Source organism: Mauremys reevesii, linkage group 1, assembly GCF_016161935.1.
Source record: "Mauremys reevesii isolate NIE-2019 linkage group 1, ASM1616193v1, whole genome shotgun sequence".
Taxonomy (NCBI): domain Eukaryota; kingdom Metazoa; phylum Chordata; order Testudines; family Geoemydidae; genus Mauremys; species Mauremys reevesii.
In genome coordinates, this window is record NC_052623.1 from 220,507,546 (window position 1) to 220,525,891 (window position 18,346).

The following is an 18,346-nucleotide window of genomic DNA, read 5'->3' on the forward strand; positions in this document are numbered from 1 at the left end:
TGTCTGAAAATATTTGGGGGCTTATGAGGTTTTTTTTTTTAATAGGCATCCAAACTTTTACAAAGCTTGAGGGCTGCTAGTCTTGAAGTCAGTGGCATTTTTTTTACCATTCACTTCAAAAGACACAGACTCAGACCCTGAGCAAACAGACTTTTCACATGAGGTTTCCACAGCTTTCTGTTTTCAGTGGAACTGGACGTACCATGAAAACATCCTTTGCTGGGATTATGTTTCTTGTGGCATAGTAATCCGATGTGAGGCTTCTTCTGCCTCTCCTGATGAAGTTGTTCCAGTTTGGATAAATAATTAAAGAGTGAGTGGAGCAGGTTAACTGGACCCTGCATCCATTCTCTTCCTGTCCCATTGATTACTTAAGTATTTAGACACAGTAAAATAACTTTAAATACCAAGACAGTAACTCTAGTCCACAGGTTAGGGCACTCACCTGGGAGGGGGAGACCTATGGTCCAGTCCCCCATCTCCAGTCACTTTTTAGTTATTTATCCAGAGTGGAACAACTTCAACAAGAGAGAGCGAGGAAGGTGACTATAAGAGTAGCCTTTAACCCCATGATTAGAGCATGCTCTCCTGAGTGTTGGGAGAGCCTGGTGCTAATTCTTTCTCCTTATCAAAAACCTTCCTTCCTTAGAGATTTTTAAGGTCAGGCTTGACAAAGCCCTGGGTGGGATGATTTAGTTGGGTTTGGTCCTGCTTTGAGCAGGGGGTTGGACTAGATGACCTCCTGAGATCCCTTCCAACCCTGAGATTCTATGATTCTATCAAGTGAGGGAGAGAAATTGAAGCTGGTTCTCCCACATCGCAGACAAGTACTCTAACCCCTGGTTAGAGGTAGGCACCACCACCTTCTATTCTGTTTGTTTTGTGTAGAGTTGTGCACCTGACTAACTCATTCTCACAAGAAGAGGCTTGCGTGCCTTAGCTGACTGCCTCCAGGATAGGGGTTCCTATGCGTGAATCGCTATCAGGGCTAAGCACATCTGTGCAGTCTGGACTCAGGCTCCTATCTCCCTGAGTGGGGCGGGGCTTAGGACACATCCCTGCCTAGTATGCTGGCTTCTCTGAATCCCATTCTGCCTGTCTCTCTCCATTCCTGGTATAAGGAGCCTAGACACCTAACTCAGTGTGCACATGTATCACAGTGTGTTCCTGTATATTTCTAGGTGCCCAAAAGTGAGGTGTTGCAATGCTCAGCATCACAACATCTAAGGACCTTTTGTGAATCCAGGTCACAGGCCTTTGGTAGCTGGCTAGGGTCCATCAATACACTTTGGGTCAATACTTTTATTTCTTAAGATGCAATGTAGTATTTTGTAAAAGCAGCGAAGAGTCTTGTGGCACCTTATAGACTAACAGACGTTTTGGAGCATGAGCTTTCGTGGGTGCATTACGAAGTGGGTATTCACCCACGAAAGCTCATGCTCCAAAACGTCTGTTAGTCTATAAGGTGCCACAAGACTCTTTGCTGCTTTTACAGATCCAGACTAACACGGCTACCCCTCTGATACTTGTAGTATTTTGCTTTCCCAAAGTGAGATCCTAAGGTGCTGAGCATCCTCATTTTACACTGAAGTGAATAAATGAGGCACAAAATGACTGTTAGAATTCTATCTTGCAGGGCTTTCTTCCTCAAACAAGAGAATATTTAAAGGGGAGAAAAAGAACAGCATATCACCCCATAGCAGTGTCCTACCCTGGGTGTGTCGCAGATATCATGTACATGAACTGGACGCTTATGTGCCTTCTTCGGCTGACACCACATAGGAAGTGGTAACTGGCTTGCACATGTGCTGTATTTCTCACCAAAGCTCTGTGGGGGTGGACATATGTATCTTTACAAGAGAGAGTTTCAATTTGAATTGCCTGACCACCTTGGAATTCACTTTGCTAAAATACTGGTTTGTCTTTTGTATCAACTGAGGTCTTCACGGTGCCTGAAAACTCCAGGGGCAGAAGAGGCTTTGATCAACTAAAAATGTACATAATCTTGGAAAATTTACAAAAATATAGATGAAAATTCTTAGCACGGAATGGCAAACACCACAGAAAAGACGTTTTGCATGGGTTTTATTTGTATTTATTTGAAAGTGGAAAAGGCAAAATAAGCACATCATTACAAAGAGAACTTGGCAGTTGCCAGTAGATTTGACTAAAGTGAAGCTTCTACCATACCAGTTCTGTTGAAGAGGAATATTCATGCTGAGGGAAATGCTCAAATTAAAATTTGGTGTGTGTGTGTGTGTGTATGTATCCAAACACTTCATAGAATCATAGAATCTCAGGGTTGGAGGGGACCTCAGGAGGTCATCTAGTCCAACCCCCTGCTCAAAGCAGGACCAAACCCAACTAAATCATCCCAGCCAGGGCTTTGTCAAGCCTGACCTTAAAAACCTCTAAGGAAGGAGATTCCACCACCTCCCTAGGTAACCCATTCCAGTGCTTCACCACCCTACTAGTGAAAAAGTTTTTCCTAATGTCCAACCTAAACCTCCCCCTCTGCAACTTGAGACCATTACTCCTTGTTCTGTCATCTTCTACCACTGAGAACAGTCTAGATCCATCCTCTTTGGAACCCCCTTTCAGGTAGTTTAAAGCAGCTATCAACCCCCCCCTCATTCTTCTCTTCTGCAGGCTAAACAATCTCAGTTCCCTCAGCCTCTCCTCGTAAGTCATGTGCTCCAGCCCCCTAATCATTTTTGTTGCCCTCCACTGGAGGGCAACAAATTGTGTGTTTGCTGAAGGAAATTCTTCCACATTCTTTATTTCTGTTTGCTGTTACTCTGATTATTCTGAGGAGGAGGGAGGGGAAGTCTCTCCAGTTTTTATAAGTTAAACCCTGTATATATAAAAGTGTACTTTTTTCTTTCTCTAATAAAATCTTTTCTTTTTTAGAACTTGATTGATTTCTTCCCTTGTTTGGATTTTCAGGGGAAGGGGGGGGGAAGTGAATCCCTCTTTGTTTGATTCAAGGAATTTGAATCAAGGTATCTCTCTCCAGGACTAGGGAAGGGGAGGGGGAGGTGAGTCCCTCTTTGTGTTGAGTCAAGGATTTGACTGGGTGTGTAATCTCTCCTGAGCAGGCTGGAGAGAGGGAAGGGGGGGGGAGGGGAACTGGCTGTTTCTCTCTCTCTGGTGAGATTCAAGGGGTTTGAATCTGGGTTCTCCAGGGGAAGTTTGGGGGACAGGCAGTGTGTCAGACACTTAAAAACTGACTGGTTTTTTAATGATTGTGCTGTTTGAGGGTCTGATTCAAGGCTCCCATTGACTTCAATGGGGTTTGGATCAGGCCCTGAAAGAGTCATTGCAGAAGATGGAACATATCAGGACCTTCCAATTAAGAGTTTTATGTGATAGCAGTAATTTGCTATAGGCAAAAAACTTCACCTTAGTCTAGGAAATTAAGAATGTTTCTGTGGGTAGATAAGGATTCAGCAGACATTTTCAAATGCACCTTTGAATGCAAAGTGTAAGAGATATAACCATATCCTGGACAAATGTTATTGAACTAAGTTTGTCATTGTGGGTGAGGGATTATATGTAATTCCATGGAGGAGTGGGACCACATCTTTTGGGAACTAAGAACAGTGGGAGATGATTAAACAGATTAACTCAGGTTATAGCATCTCCAGAGAGATACCACCACCTGGATAGTCTAGCAAATACTAATTCAAACTATTTCCGGGCACCAATTAACAAAGAAAGGACTTTCAAATAAATAGCCTAATTTCAAACTGACTTAAAGCCTCTTTTGATCTGGCAAGCAGACAGGGAATTTGCTTCAAGGGATGCCCCAATCCTTAGGGAAAGGCTAGAAGGACATTGACCTACTGAGGCCCCATAAGACTGGGTGGGCTAGTTGTCAGCAAAAATTGTGATGACCTTGTGGTCACAGGAGAAACCTCTGTGTAGTGTTTAAAGAACTGTTCACTGGCCAGAGCCCTTGTTGGAGTTGGGGGTAATAGCTGGTAACCTTATTAGCAAGCATATAGGTTCTTTTATTGTTTTTAATGTTTTCTCTGTAATGCTTTCACCTTAAGAATGTGTTTGCTTAGAAAGAGCTGTGTGGTAACTTAACTGTGGGCAATTACACTGTTTACTGTCTTTGAGGATAAAAGTAAAGCAGGCTGGCTTAGGCAGGCTGACTTTGCTGAGGAGGTCACAGTATATGCACAGAACTGTGCAATCCAGAAATATTCCAGTCAGGAGGGAGAAAGATGCACATCTCCATCCAAGAGAGGTGATGGCCGAGGAGCCAGGAGTTTAGAGTGGGTGCCCTTGCTGAACCATAGAGGAGTTATACAGGTCCAGATGCTCTTAACAGTGACACAAAGATATTGAAGAAATTGCTATATATTTCTGTATGTCGTGACCCTTTACTGTAGTTTCTGCTATGTATATTTATTAACTTACAAAGCTCAATTGTGTAGTACATCTTAGAATCTTTTTGCACTTCTCTAGCACAGAAGAGATTATGTGGCCCTAAGTTGTTATAACCAATCACTGAAGTTTTTCCTTAAATATAAAAATAAAAAGTAGTTCAAAGTTCATGTCAAGCTTATCTCTGTTTATCTCCAGAGGAAGTTATGGAATCTTGCAGCTAGTTAGATTTAGTTTACTGGAGGAAGATAACTAATTTGATCCTCTTTTTTTTTTTTTGGCGCTCAGACTGTCTTGTATATGCTCCTCCCCACGCCGTGTCCAAGATAGCACACTTTATGACAGCACTATAATAGAAAACTCAGATACTTTTTTAAACAACAAAAATATGATAAGTTTAATCAGGACTAGTAAGACCGGCCCACAAAATGGCGACTTCTATGCATGTCTCTAGGTAACAAGAACCATATATATACACAACTAGTATTTTTCAGCTGGGAGGAAAATCTGTCAGAAAACAGAGATGATTTATTACGGACAAGATTTTTTATCAGTTTCTGCATGAGCATGCAGGCAGGGAAGGGTGCATGCAGGGAATGGCCATTGTAGTTCTTGCTCTTCCCTGCATAACAAGATGTGCTCTTTCCTCAAGCAGCTAGCTGCATTAATCACTTCAAAAGGAGTGGGGAGGAAACAGGTCCATGGTCAGCCAAGCAGGGGAGCACCTTGTTAAAGGGCAGCATAAAAGCTCCAGTTACTAGGAGCTCCATGAATTGTTATGCCTCAGTGAGGCACTGAGGGCCACTGAAGAAGCCTCAGTGTCTTTCTCCAGTCTTTCTTAAGCTGGTATAGCAGGCTTCATCTAAGCAGCCCTCTGCTCACAAATATAGGGTTTTGATTGTGCACAATCATAGGAGTGGGCTTCTCCAGTTCTGAAAGTAGCACAGTCACCGCTATTAAAATCTGGATGTTCTGCAAACCTGAAAATGAAACATACATGTACTGTTGACTATGTAAGTCACATGGCAAAGTCAGAAGTTGTTATTAATGCCCCTAACTATGCATGCCAGAAACTTACAGGTTAAGGGTTAGAGCTGTGCCATCCTCCCAAACCCAGGATTCATTGATCCCATTACGGAATAATCCGATCCAGTGATAAGAAAATGCTAGAGGCTTTATGAAATCCTGTATGGGAACAATAAAAAATTGTCTTAGTCTCACATCAGTATTTGGACCTTTCACTCTATCCTTTTATCACCTGCTCTTTTTGAGTAAGTGGGCCTCTCAGGGTGGGGAGGGGCGGGTGGAACAGTGCCTCTTTATGCTTGATGACAGTCATTGCAGACAGAGATATGTGAGGACCTGCTTTTATAAGCACCAGCTGAACTGTAATTGCATTGTTCCCAGACCTGCGCAACTTGGAAATTGAGATGTTAGAATGGAGTCAAACCAGGTTCTTCCATGCAGCACTACAGACATGAAATCAAATATTGTTCTCCTGGTCTCTGACTAATTTGCTGTTTGTAGTCTGAAAAGTCCCCAAAGTTGAATTCTACCTGTTTTTCCTTGCTGTGTATCTTCAAAAGTCTGGAGCCCTGAGAAGAGCAATAATCTTTACTCTCTTGCCAAGTTCTCCATTCAGTAGAAAAATGGTAACAGTCCTCCTCATGCAGTATCCAGTTTTCTGGGCAAAGGCTGCAGTTGTCTCCTTCAACAGGAAATACATTTTATAGATTGATTTTATTAAGGTATTGCTCATGATCATGCCATTTGACAGTGGTTTTAGACCACATCCAAGCCACTCTGAAACCTGCAAGATATTTGCCTGGGGAAGACTTTCATAAAAGTGGTATTGGTAGAAAAGGAAATTGAGCTGATCTGAGATCACTCAAGTCACCTGAAATTTGTCAGTAACACTGACCTCTTTGCTGAAATTCCTGAAACTCAGGATCTTTTCTTTGCCTTTCCTGAAAATACTTACGTTTGACACTCTGGAACCCCACAGCTCCCAACAATACTACACAGAGGATCCCCAGAATCACTGCAACATATCGCCATGGGGAAGATGGAGAAGGAAAATCTAACAGAAAGGAAAGGCAGACAATAAACAAAAAGACATTCAAAGAATACAGTGTCACAGTGGGATTAACTGTATCTAGGCTCCATCAGGCTTAAGTAACAGCCCCAAAATAACAGGGATTGACAGTATGCAATTATTTTTCTTTGATTGGAGATATCAAGTTGATCATTTTTACCTTCTCCATTCACTATACTTCATTTGGGTGAATGAATTGTCAGTTATTCCCAGAGCCATGAGGGCCATAAAATTTCCCCCTCAGTTCTACAGCAAAAGTGAGTTTGCTGACATTTCAATGATCATCTGAACAGGTCAAACAGATATTTTACACCAATATTTCTGGGGAGGGTGTTTATTCAGAAAGGACAGTTCAAGTTTCACAGCTGTTTGGAATACACAACTGGAATTTAGATGTGTCTTGAGACAAGGTCTGAAATTCTTCCATTATTATTATTTTTTTTTTTTGGTAAAATAGAAATCCCACTGAAATTACTGGAATATGCACTAACCGTGCAATTTCTCCTGTTATGCTGAGATTGTAGTGAAATGAATCAAAGGTGAACAAAAAAATCCAGAGCAAGAGAGGCCCCAGCTGCTATAGAACCATGTGAGATTTCTGCATGGCTAGGAAGATAGAAATATGCATAATTTTATTTAATAAAGAACAGGAAAAGCACATTTATTCCTCTATTACTGCCTTTCTATATATTTCAATTATACCTGCTTGGGAAAAATATTAAAGATTTTATGAAATGCAAAGACTTCTATGAATTTATTGTTAATGGTTAAAGTTAGAAATTTAAATACCTCAGAACTATTATATTTCACACTACCTGAAGATCTGCCCCTCAACATTTTAGAAACAAGGAAGTTAAGATTCACCTACTTATGCTGATTCACTGACGTTGCAACTACTTTTAAATAAGATAAAAATCTATCTGCATGACTTGTAATCCTGAACTGTAGCTGAAGACCTCTTAGCACAGATTCTGTAAAGATGGTTTAAAAACTACTTTTACTTCTCTGGTCGTGGGGCTGTCAGAGCACAGGGCTGGTCCCCAACATAAATAAGAGCAGGCTGCCTCTAATTTTTGCCATTTGCCACCTACCAAAAGAAGCTGTTATAGCATTTAGGAATTTTTGGGTTATAGAGATGTCCCAGCTATGCCCACACAACTGGAGCCAGGATGTGGGTGGCATAGGAGCCACTAGAATTTCTATACCACCACCTGGGAATCCAATTACGCAAAGGAATCTGCCAGGATCTGTATCTATTGTGTTTGTGGTTGATTTGCACTTCTTTGATGCAAAGTAACCCAAACTCACCATCAGGGGCGGTTCTAGGCATTTCGTCGCCCCAAGCACAGCAGCCTGCCTGCTGCCCTCACGGCGACCGGCAAAGCGCTTGGCGTGCTGGGGCCTGGAGCCGCCCCTGCTCACCATAGAGTTGTGCCATATACAGTATGTGCAATGAGTGAACTTTTCCCTGCTGTAGCTTTTCAGTGATTAAACTTTTAACTTTAATATTATAGTAACATAATTTTTATATGTAATTTCCCTGATTGGGTGGTGGGGAGGCAGAAGTAAAAAAGAGGGTAGAAAAGAGAGTGAAAAAAATTGGTTGGGGAAAAAAGATGAAGATTCTAATTTCTCTCACAATTCTTACTGTATATTTCCAAAGTTACACAGATAAAAGTATGCACAACTGTGGAACTCCTTGTGTACACTGCTGCAATTTACTGTATCACACCTGAGCACTCAATATCCCCAGAGTTACCAGCAAAGGCAGGCACATGATCCCAAGAGGCAGTGCAATGAGCCTCCACTGTGGTGATGAAGAGGGAGACTCTAACAGAAAGGAGAAGGGATCAAGACAGGCAAAGTGAACACTGTCTCCGATGGTGATCAATAACAGATTACCTCAGAAGAAAATTTAACATAATTGACAGTTATAGAATAGCCTGCCCACTGTGGTAGCTTTTCCTGACCACAGACAGTTGGTGGTTGGACCTGTAACATGAGGGTTTTTACAGAGAAAAGAAAGAAAACAAGTTAATCCAGACCAGAAATAGCTGACTGGTGGGATACTTAGCCAGGCAGCCAGTGAGCATGACTAGATCAGACAGATACCTTTGTTAGCTTCCAAGTCTGTGACCTCTCCCTCCTGTGCATGAATAGTTCATGCATTTTGCATGCTGGGCTATGATCAGCTTCCAGTAACATTCAATTGGCAGGCACATAGAGGAAAATACATTAAACTTTCTGAATGCTGACGTGATATCAAGAACATAAGAATGACCATGCTGGGTCAGGCCAAAGGTCCATCTAGCCCAGTATCCTGTCTTCTGACAGTGGCCAATGCCAGGTGCCCCAGAAGGAATGAACAGAACAGGGAATCATCAAGTGATCCATTGCCCATTCCCAGCTTCTGGCTAATAGCCATTGATGGACCTATACTCCATGAATTTATCTAGTTCTTTTTTGAACCCTGTTATAGTTTTGGCCTTCACAACATCCTCTGAAAAGAAGTTCCACTGTGTGTTGTGTGAAAAAAAATACTTCCTTTTGTTTGTTTTAAACGTGCTGCCTATTAATTTCATTTGGTGACACTAGTTCTTGTGTTATGAGAAGGCGTAAATAACACTTCCTCACTTATTTTCTCCACATCAGTTCTGACTTTATAGACCTCTGTCATATCCCCCTTAGTCATCTTTTTCCAAGCTGAAAAGTGTCAGTCTCATTAATCTCTCCTCATATGGCAGTAGTTCGATACCCTTAATAATTTTTGTTGCCCTTTTCTGAACCTTTTCCAATTCCAGTAGATAATTTTTGAGATGTGCTGACCACATCTGCACGCAGTATTCAAAATGTAAGTGTACCATGGATTTCTTTGGAGGCAATATGATATTTTCTGTCTTATTATGTATCCCTTTCTTAATGATTCCAAACATTTTGTTTGCTTTTTTAACTGCCACTGCACATTCAGTGGATGTTTTCAGAGAACTATCCACACTGACTCCAAGATCTCTTTCTTGAGTGATAAAAGCTAATGTAGACCCCATCATTTTATATGTATAGTTGGGATTACGTTTTCCAATGTGCATTACTTTGCATTTATCAACACTGAGTTTCATCTGCCATTTTGTTGTCCACTCATGCAGTTCTGAGAGATCTTTTTGTAGCTCTTTGCAGTCTGCACTCTATCCCATGACTGCTGACTTTGCTTAAGAGCCATCCGTGAGGGACCTTGTCAAAGACTTTCTGAAAATCTAAATACACTATAGCCACTGGATCCCCGTTGTCCACATGCTTGTTGACCCCCCTCAAAGAATTCTAGTAGATTGGTGAAGCATGATTTCCCATTACAAAAACCATGGTGACTCTTCCCCAACAAATTATATTCATCTGTGTGTCTGACAATTCTATTCTTTATTATAGTTTCAACCAGTTTGCCTGGTACTGAAGTCAGCCTTACTGGCCTTTAATTGCCGGGATCACCTCTGGAGCCCTTTTTAAAAATTGGCTTCACATTAGCTATCCTCCAGTCATTTGGTACAGAAGCTGATTTAAATGATAGGTTACAGACTACAGTTAGTAGTCCTGCAATTTCACATGTGAGTTCCTTCAGAACTCTTGGGTGAATGTCATCTGGTCCTGGTCACTTATTGCTGTTTAGTTTATCAATTTGTTCCAAAACCTCCTCTAATGACACGTCAATCTGGGACAGTTCCTCAGATTTGTCACCTAAAAAGAATGGCTCAGGTTTGGGAATCTCCCTCAAATCCTCAGCTGTGAAGATCAATGCAAAGAATTCATTTCTCTGCAATCACCTTATCATCCTTGAGTGCTCCTTTAGCATCTCGATTGTTCAGTGGCCCCACTGATTGTTTAGCAGGCTTCCTGCTTCTGATGTACTTAACATTTTTTTTAATATAACTTTTGAGTCTTTGGCTAGCTGTTCTTCAAATTCTTTTTGGCCTTCCTAATTATATTTTTACACTTCATTTGCAGAGTTTATGCTTTTTCTGTTTTCCTCACTAGTATTTAACTTCCACTTTTAAAGGATGCCTTTTTGCCTCTAACTGCTTCTCCTACTTTGTTATTTAGCTATGATGGATCTTTTTTGTTTCTCTTACTATTTTTTTTTAATTTGGGGTATACACTTTAGTTGAGCCTCTATTACAGTGTCTAAAAGGCTTCCATGCAGCTTGCAGGGATTTCACTTTTTGCACTGTACCTTTTAATTTCTGTTTAATTAACTTCATCATTTTTGTGTAGTTCCCCTTTCTGAAATTAAATGCCACAGTGTTGGGCCACTGTGCTGTTTTCCTCACAACAGGGATGTTAAATTTAATTATATTATGGTCACTATTAACAAGTGGTCCAGCTATATTCATCTCTTGGACCAGATACTGTGCTCCACTTAGGACTAAATCAAGAATTGTCTCTCCTCTTGTTGGCTCCAAGACCAGCTGCTCCAAGAAGCAGTCATTTAAAAGGTGTCAAGAAACTTTATCTCTGCAACCTGTCCTGTGGTGATATGTGTGTGCTAGAAGTCTAAATAATAAGATGGGTGAATTAGAGTGCCTTGTGTTAAAGGAGGATATTGATATAATAGGCATCACAGAATCCTGGTGGACTGAGAACAATCAATGGGACACAATCATTCTGGGGTACAAAATATATCAGAAGGACAGAACAGGTCATGCGGTGGAGTGGGGGGTGGTACTATATGTGAAAGAAAATGTAGAATCAAATGACGTAAAAATCTTAAGTGAATCCACATATTCCATAGAATCTCTATGGATAGTAATTTCATGCTCTAATAAGAATATAATATTAGGGATCTATTATCGACCACCTAACCAGGACAGTGATAGTGACAATGAAATGCTAAGGGAGATTAGAGAGGCTATCAAAATTAAGAACTCAATAATAGTGGGGGATTTCAATTATCCCCATATTGATTGGGAACATGTCACCTCAGGACGAAATGCAGAAACAAACTTTCTCGATACTTTAAATGACTGCTTCTTGGAGCAGCTGGTACAGGAACCCACAATGGGAGAGGTAACTCTCAATTTAGTCCTGAGTGGAGCGCAGGAGCTGGTCCAAGAGGTAATTATAACACACCTCAACAGCCCAACACTGTGGCATTTAATTTCACAAAGGGGAACTATACAAAAATGAGGGGGGTAGTTAAACAAAAGTTAAAGGGAAATCCCTGCAAGTTGCATGGGCCCTTTTTAAAGACACCATAATAGAGGCCCAACTTCAATGTATATCCCAAATTAAGAAACACAGTAAAAGAACTAAAAAAGAGCCACCGTGGCTTAACAACCATGTAAAAGAAGCAGTGAGAGATAAAAAGACTTCCTTTAAAAAGTGGAAGTCAAATCCTAGTGAGGCAAATAGAAAGGAGCACAAACACTGCCAACTTAAGTGCAAGGGTGTAATAAGAAAAGCCAAAGAGGAGTTTGAAGAACGGCTAGCCAAAAACTCCAAAGGTAATAACAAAATGTTTTTTAAGTACATCAGAAGCAGGAAGCCTGTTAAACAACCAGTGGGGCACCTTGACGATCGAAATACAAAAGGAGCGCTTAAAGACGATAAAGTCATGCAGAGAAACTAAATGGATTCTTTGCTTCAGTCTTCACGGCTGAGGATGTTAGGAAGATTCCCAAACCTGAGCTGGCTTTTGTAGGTGACAAATCTGAGGAATTGTCACAGATTGAGGTGTCACTAGAGGAGGTTTTGGAATTAATTGATAAACTCAACATTAACAATTCACCGGGACCAGATGGCATTCACCCAAGAGTTCTGAAAGAACTCAAATGTGAAGTTGCAGAACTATTAACTATGGTTTGTAACCTGTCCTTTAAATCGGCTTCGGTACCCAATGACTGGAAGTTAGCTAATGTAACGCCAATATTTAAAAAGGGCTCTAGACGTGATCCCGGCAATTACAGACTGGTAAGTCTAACGTCAGTACTGGGCAAATTAGTTGAAACAATAGTAAAGAATAAAATTGTCAGACACATAGAAGAACATAAATTGTTGGTCAAAAGTCAACATGGTTTCTGTAAAGGGAAACTATGTCTTACTAATCTAATAGAGTTCTTTGAAGGGGTCAAACAAATATGTGGACAAGGGGGATCCAGTGGCCATAGTGTACTTAGATTTCCAGAAAGCCTTTGACAAGGTCCCTTACCAAAGGCTCTTAGGTAAATTAAGTTGTCATGGGATAAGAGGGAAGGTCCTTTCATGGACTGAGAACTGGTTAAAAGATAGGGAACAAAGGGTAGGAATAAATGGTAAATTCTCAGAATGGAGAAGAGTAACTAGTGATGTTCCCCAAGGGCCAGTCCTAGGACCAATCCTATTCAACTTATTTATAAATGATCTGGAGAAAGGGGTAAAAAGTGAGGTGGCCAAGTTTGCAGATGATACTAAACTGCTCAAGATAGTTAAGACCAAAGCAGACTGTGAAGAACTTCAAAAAGATCTCACAAAACTAAGTAATTGGGCAACAAAATGGCAAATGAAATTTAATGTGGATAAATATAAAGTAATGCACATTGGAAAAAATAACCCCTGTATGTAGCCGTGGTCAAAAAAGCAAACAGGATGTTAAGAATCATTAAAAAGGGGATAGAGAATAAGACTGAGAATATCTTATTTCCCTTGTATAAATCCATTGTATGCCCACATCTTGAATACTGCATACAGATGTGATCTCCTGATCTCAAAAAAGATATATTGGCATTAGAAAAGGTTCAGGGAAGGGCAACTAAAATGATTAGGGGTTTGGAACAGGTCCCATATGAGGAGAGATTAAAGAGGCTAGGACTTTTCAGCTTGGAAAAGAGGAGACTAACGGGGGATATGATAGAGGTATATAAAATCATGAGTGATTTGGAAAAAGTGAATAAGGAAAAGTTATTTATTTGTTCCCATAATATAAGAACAAGGGGCCACCAAATGAAATTAATAGGCAGCAGGTTTAAAACAAATAAAATGAAGTTCTTCAGCACACAGTGAACGTATGGAACTCCTTGCCTGAGGAGGTTGTGAAGGCTAGGACTATAACAGGGTTTAAAAGAAAACTGGATAAATTCATGGAGATTGAGTCCATTAATGGCTATTAGCCAGGATGGGCAAGGAATGGTGTCCCTAGCCTCTGTTTTTCAGAGGGTGGAGCTGGATGGCAGGAGAGAGATCACTTGATCATTACCTGTTAGATTCATTCCCTCTGGGGCACCTGGCATTGGCCACTGTCGGTAGACAGGATACTGGGCTAGATGGACCTTTGGTCTGACCCAGTACGGTCATTCTTATGTATCCAGTCAATATGGGGATAGTTGAAATCCCCAATTATTATTATTTTTATATTGTAATGTCAGGGTTAAGTTAAGGAAAGTTATTGGACTAAGAGGTTTGACTCTGGACAGTAAAATAACAGCATGTACAGAGTTAGTAGCTTGTTACGTTCAGTACCTTTGTTCTTGGTCTTCTCAGCTCTTTGCCCCATTTTCTGTTGAGTAGGAGTGTGAAATTTCAGTTCAGTGTAGTTTATTTCTTGCTCACTCATTTCTGGTGGACTACAGGATATAATGTTTACACTCTGATTTAGTGGATGGAAGTGGCTGACAACATATCTGTGGGCCTGATTCTCCCCTTTGTTACACCTGGTTCATGTTGGTGTAACTCCAGTGATACCTATGGACTTACATCAACATAAAACTGGTGCAGTTACATGAAGAATCAGACTCTACTTATTTATCATCAGAGCAGACAAAGAATATCAAGACCTATTTTGTATCACAATAGGTTGGTTGAGAGAAGCCAGGCAGAGAATTGGAGCAGGGAGCTCAGAGAGATGCGTTTCTTATCACCTTTTAAAATGTCTGATCTCTGTTTAATGTTCCAAGAGAAAATAATTAGCTGAACTGAAATTAAAGTTGTCCAATGCATTTCAATAAGTAAAAAACCCCACAATTTACAAAATTACAAATCAAAAGATAGAAATTTTGCAAAAACATTAGAACAAGAAGAAATTGTAAATGAAGGCAAAACTTTGTTTTAAAAATGCTGAAAAATATATAAATGCAAAGTTAAGGTACCATATTTTGAAGAACTTTGAGTATAGCTCTATTCTGACAAATTGTGATGTAAAAATGACACTTTCTCCCTAAAGAGAGAATTTTGCATGTACAGGATGAGTCATATCTGCTGACTTTAGTAACTAAAATAATGGTGTCTACTTTTTACTCCTGAACCTCAGTGGGTTTAATACCTTAATGTCACATGCTTAAGTGCTTTCCTGAATCCCTTTTTGGAAGCTCTTTAATGACTTAGAAGGTTATGGCCCATTGAAAAAATTGAACATTTTACCCAGGAAGGAACCCTAATTAATTTAAAGAATCATGGTACTATTAAAGGGAGAAAATCTGAAAACATCTCATATAACCCCATTCCTGGATAAGACTCTCCTTAAGAAATTGCAGTAATAAAATGATGAGTCTTGCATTATGTGTTGAAGAACAAAAACCTCACAGAATAGCAGACCAGCAAGGGAAGTTAGAATTTAAGATCTTCCACTGAAAGCCCCCTCCCTAGACTCCCAGTGAGTCCATATCTAGGGCTTCTCAGTTGTATGTTGAATAGGGATAGCTCATTTGTCTCAGTTTCATTTTGTTGGATCCTGTCCATATTTCTACCCTCTAACTTCTGTTGCATTGTTTCTCTGACATCTCTAGGGCTCCAAATGCCTTCCAATTCAATATGAGATGGAAATTTTATGAATGTTTTGCTTGCATTTTCTTCCAGATGATTTCATCAGACCTTGAATAAGTGAGGAACTATCGCTGATTCTTAGCGGCACTTCACTGGAAACCCACCCCTGATTCAATAAGCTGATGTTTACCATTAGCCTTATTTTTATGGCCCCCCTCAGCAAATTCTAGATCAATGGATTTATGATCATTTCTAAATTAACTTGAATGATTTTTTTAAAAAACAAGATTTTTTCAGACTGTGTACCAAACACTTTACTAATATCCTGATTTTTGGTGGTCTTGTAGATATGGTGGATATGGCAAAAAAACAAACAAACAAAAAAACCTCACAGTGCTAAAAATGCAGAACCATTAGCTACATGGATTGACCAATATCATACATCCAAAACCCGCTTTTGTGCTGCTTAGATTAAGGGGGTGGGGGGAGAATACAAAAGTTAGAAATGAAGAGAATCCTTTTAAATAAAAATAACGGTTGGGATTTTCAAGAGACACCAAGAGATTTAGGAGCATAAGTCCCTGTAACAGGGTACTGCCCTTGAGCATGCCCTTTTCTGGTCCTGCACAGCTCAGCTTTCCCTTGGTGCCTGCAATCATTTTCTCAGACTCAAGTAATCCAAGCAGATACCCCCTGTGTGTGGGGGGTCTCCTTATTAACCTTTCCTACAGAATACAAAACCTCTTTTTTAGCCCCTTGAGTCTAATCTTTCTTCTGATCCTGGGTACTAATTCAGAGAAGTGTCCTCTCCCCAAGTTCAGGAGACTCCAGCCCTTCTTCCTGGAGCATGATGAAAATTCAAACAGCCTCACTCTCCTTAGATGAGGATTCCACAGCTATCGTCCTGGAGCTGGGTTCTGATACAGGCCAGCTGCAGTTCTTAGTCAACTTCTCCCCAGATGGCCCCTTTTTACTCAGTCCTTTCACCTGCTGGCTTGGAGAGGTCAGCAGGCACCAGTTCTCCTCCTGCTAGAGTCTGCCTTTCATGAGGGAGCAGTCAGTATATATGCTTCCCTCCCTCCCAAGGCTGATCCTGGTTGGCTGTGAGAGAGGGGAGTTTTGCCCCACACTGCATTACAAAGCTTCTGCTCCTGGGCCCTTAGAGGAACAGAACAACTATGTATTTCCCCAAACTCTTTTTCCCCAAGAGTGCTTCCTTCCTCCCAGTATCTCCCTCTGACACTTCCTAGGCCCTCATGTATATCCAAACTCCCCAAAACTTGAAGAGCCATACCAGAGAACAAGGGTTGGCTGACCTCCAGTCCCTACTGCCCTTAAAGAGGTCAGACTGTCCCTGCTAGAGTCCCATTGACTTTCAACAAGAATTGTGCTCATAATTCACTTAGGGCCAGATTTTTAAAAGTTATTTAGGCTCCTAAATCCCACTGATTTCAATCTGATTCTTAGGCACTTTTGAAAACATCACCCATTAACACTCACTTCCTGAGTTAGTCTGAAGAGAAAAATCCTACAGCAGTTACATTCCCTAACAATGAAAGACCCCACAAGCATTTGGAGATGATACCTGTGGAGGTGTCTTCTGGTCAGTGAGCAGGAGTCCTGGAACAGAACTTTAGGACATGTACCTGTCTAGTCCTGTCTCAAAATCCTTGGTGGAGACAGAGAGCAGCAGAGGGTCAGCATGAACTGAGAGGAAAATTATTTGCTCTGCGATGTTCCGGCTTAAACCGCAAAGGAAGTTCTCGCTTTGCTAATTCGACGGATGTTGCACCTATACAATGTGCTCTTTCATCTTTATGGGTTAAAGCATTACTGAGTAGGCCTCAGGCATTAACTATAGAGCTTGGTTTGGACATTTACATACTTGAATACTGCATGAAACAACTGTGACTAAGAAAAAAATGCTCAGCTTGTGTGGAAGCACTTTTAAAAACCTGGTCTACTCACCTTCCCTGCTTTTACCTCCAGGATGGGCTCTTTGCCAACCAGTTCTCCAAAGCAGGAGCTTCCTGTCTCATTGCCTGGACTGGAGGGAGATTGGGGGTCTGTCTGCTCCATTGAACTTGAAATGTTCTTTTATTTTCATTGGTTTACGTTACCATCAGTGCCACCAGTATTGGACCAGACTCTTTTCAGGGACATATCTGGTGGGATATCTCTGTAGAGCTCTAAAGGAGACAAACACACATGATACTTTTCTTTATACAGACCCTGCAGTTGTCAGCTAAAAGGAGCAACTTCCCTTAAACAACAAAAGGAAATGACATGCACAATACAAACACACACACACACACGATTGCATGCAGATTAGCCATTCCCACCCTGAAGTCACACACACACACAAACACACATCTGGTGGTGCTGGGGGTATGCTTTGGGGCACCCACTGATAGTTGGGGGACTTTTGGGGGTGCCTGCTGGTGCTCCAGGGTGCCTGCTGTGCTCTGTGGGGGGACTACTGCCACTGCTGGGGGGATTGCCCAGGACTGCCGCCGCCACTGCTGATGGGAGGTGGCCAGGACCGCTGCCACTGCTGGCTGCTCTGGTGGCCCTGGGGTCAGTCACACCTGCCAGCTGCAGAAGGCACAGATGCTCTGGAAAGTCACAGAATCCGTGACTTCTCTGACCTCCATGACAGACTTGCAGCCTTACTGATGGGTTTGCCTGTGCAGATACTCCACTAATGTCACTCATTGTGCAAGGCTATTCTGACCTATTCCAGGCACACAAGTCTGGATCACTTTTCGTCACATCACCACAGGATTCATACATTCACAGATTAGACCATCTAATTGGACCTGCTGTGTATTACATACAGGGCATAGGATTTCACCTAGTTACCCCTATACTGGGCCCAGTTACTTGTGTTTGTTAAAGCTTATCTTCCAGCAAGGCATCGGGGCTGATTTGAAGACATCACAAGATGGAGAATCCCCCACTCAACTGGGGCAGGTAGAAGAAGCAAATGGGCAGCTCCAGCAGTAGCTCATTGGTGTCCACAAAGAGGGGATGAGAGAATTAGAAGCTGCAATGAGAGCACAGCTTCAGCATCAGTCAATACAAAAACCATATGGAAGATGAAAGAAAATCATATTGCTTTGATAAAAGGACGTTTGA

The 18,346-nt window shown here is 41.2% G+C and overlaps 1 protein-coding gene across 2 annotated transcripts; it reads right to left on the reverse strand.

Moving 5' to 3' along the window:
* Positions 1-4,895: 4,895 nt before the first annotated feature.
* LOC120395942 (NKG2-D type II integral membrane protein-like) lies at positions 4,896-16,881 on the reverse strand. 2 transcript variants are annotated; one of them, XM_039520776.1, is made up of 6 exons: positions 16,794-16,881; positions 13,970-14,073; positions 6,377-6,475; positions 5,952-6,103; positions 5,474-5,580; positions 4,896-5,375 (listed from the first exon to the last, which is right to left on the reverse strand). In XM_039520776.1, the coding sequence occupies exons 2-6, from the start codon at positions 14,061-14,063 to the stop codon at positions 5,258-5,260; spliced, it is 570 nt and encodes a 189-aa protein (XP_039376710.1). In that variant the 5' UTR covers positions 14,064-14,073; positions 16,794-16,881; the 3' UTR covers positions 4,896-5,257. The 2 variants fall into 2 exon arrangements, with proteins under 2 accessions (XP_039376710.1, XP_039376711.1); XM_039520777.1 differs by lacking the exon at positions 16,794-16,881 and having other exon boundaries at positions 13,970-14,252.
* Between the last annotated feature and the right edge of the window lie 1,465 nt (positions 16,882-18,346).

What these genes read in the sequence shown, in the direction of transcription:
- LOC120395942 (XM_039520776.1), bottom strand. Translation starts at nt 14,063, where the DNA reads ATGAGTGAGCAAGAAATAAACTACACTGAACTGAAATTTCACACTCCT. An exon ending in GGGGTTCCAGAGTGTCAAAC is followed by an intron (nt 6,104 to 6,376) that starts GTAAGTATTTTC and finishes TTCCTGTTGAAG; the next exon opens with GAGACAACTGCAGCCTTTGC. An exon ending in TACACAGCAAGGAAAAACAG is followed by an intron (nt 5,581 to 5,951) that starts GTAGAATTCAAC and finishes GTTCCCATACAG; the next exon opens with GATTTCATAAAGCCTCTAGC.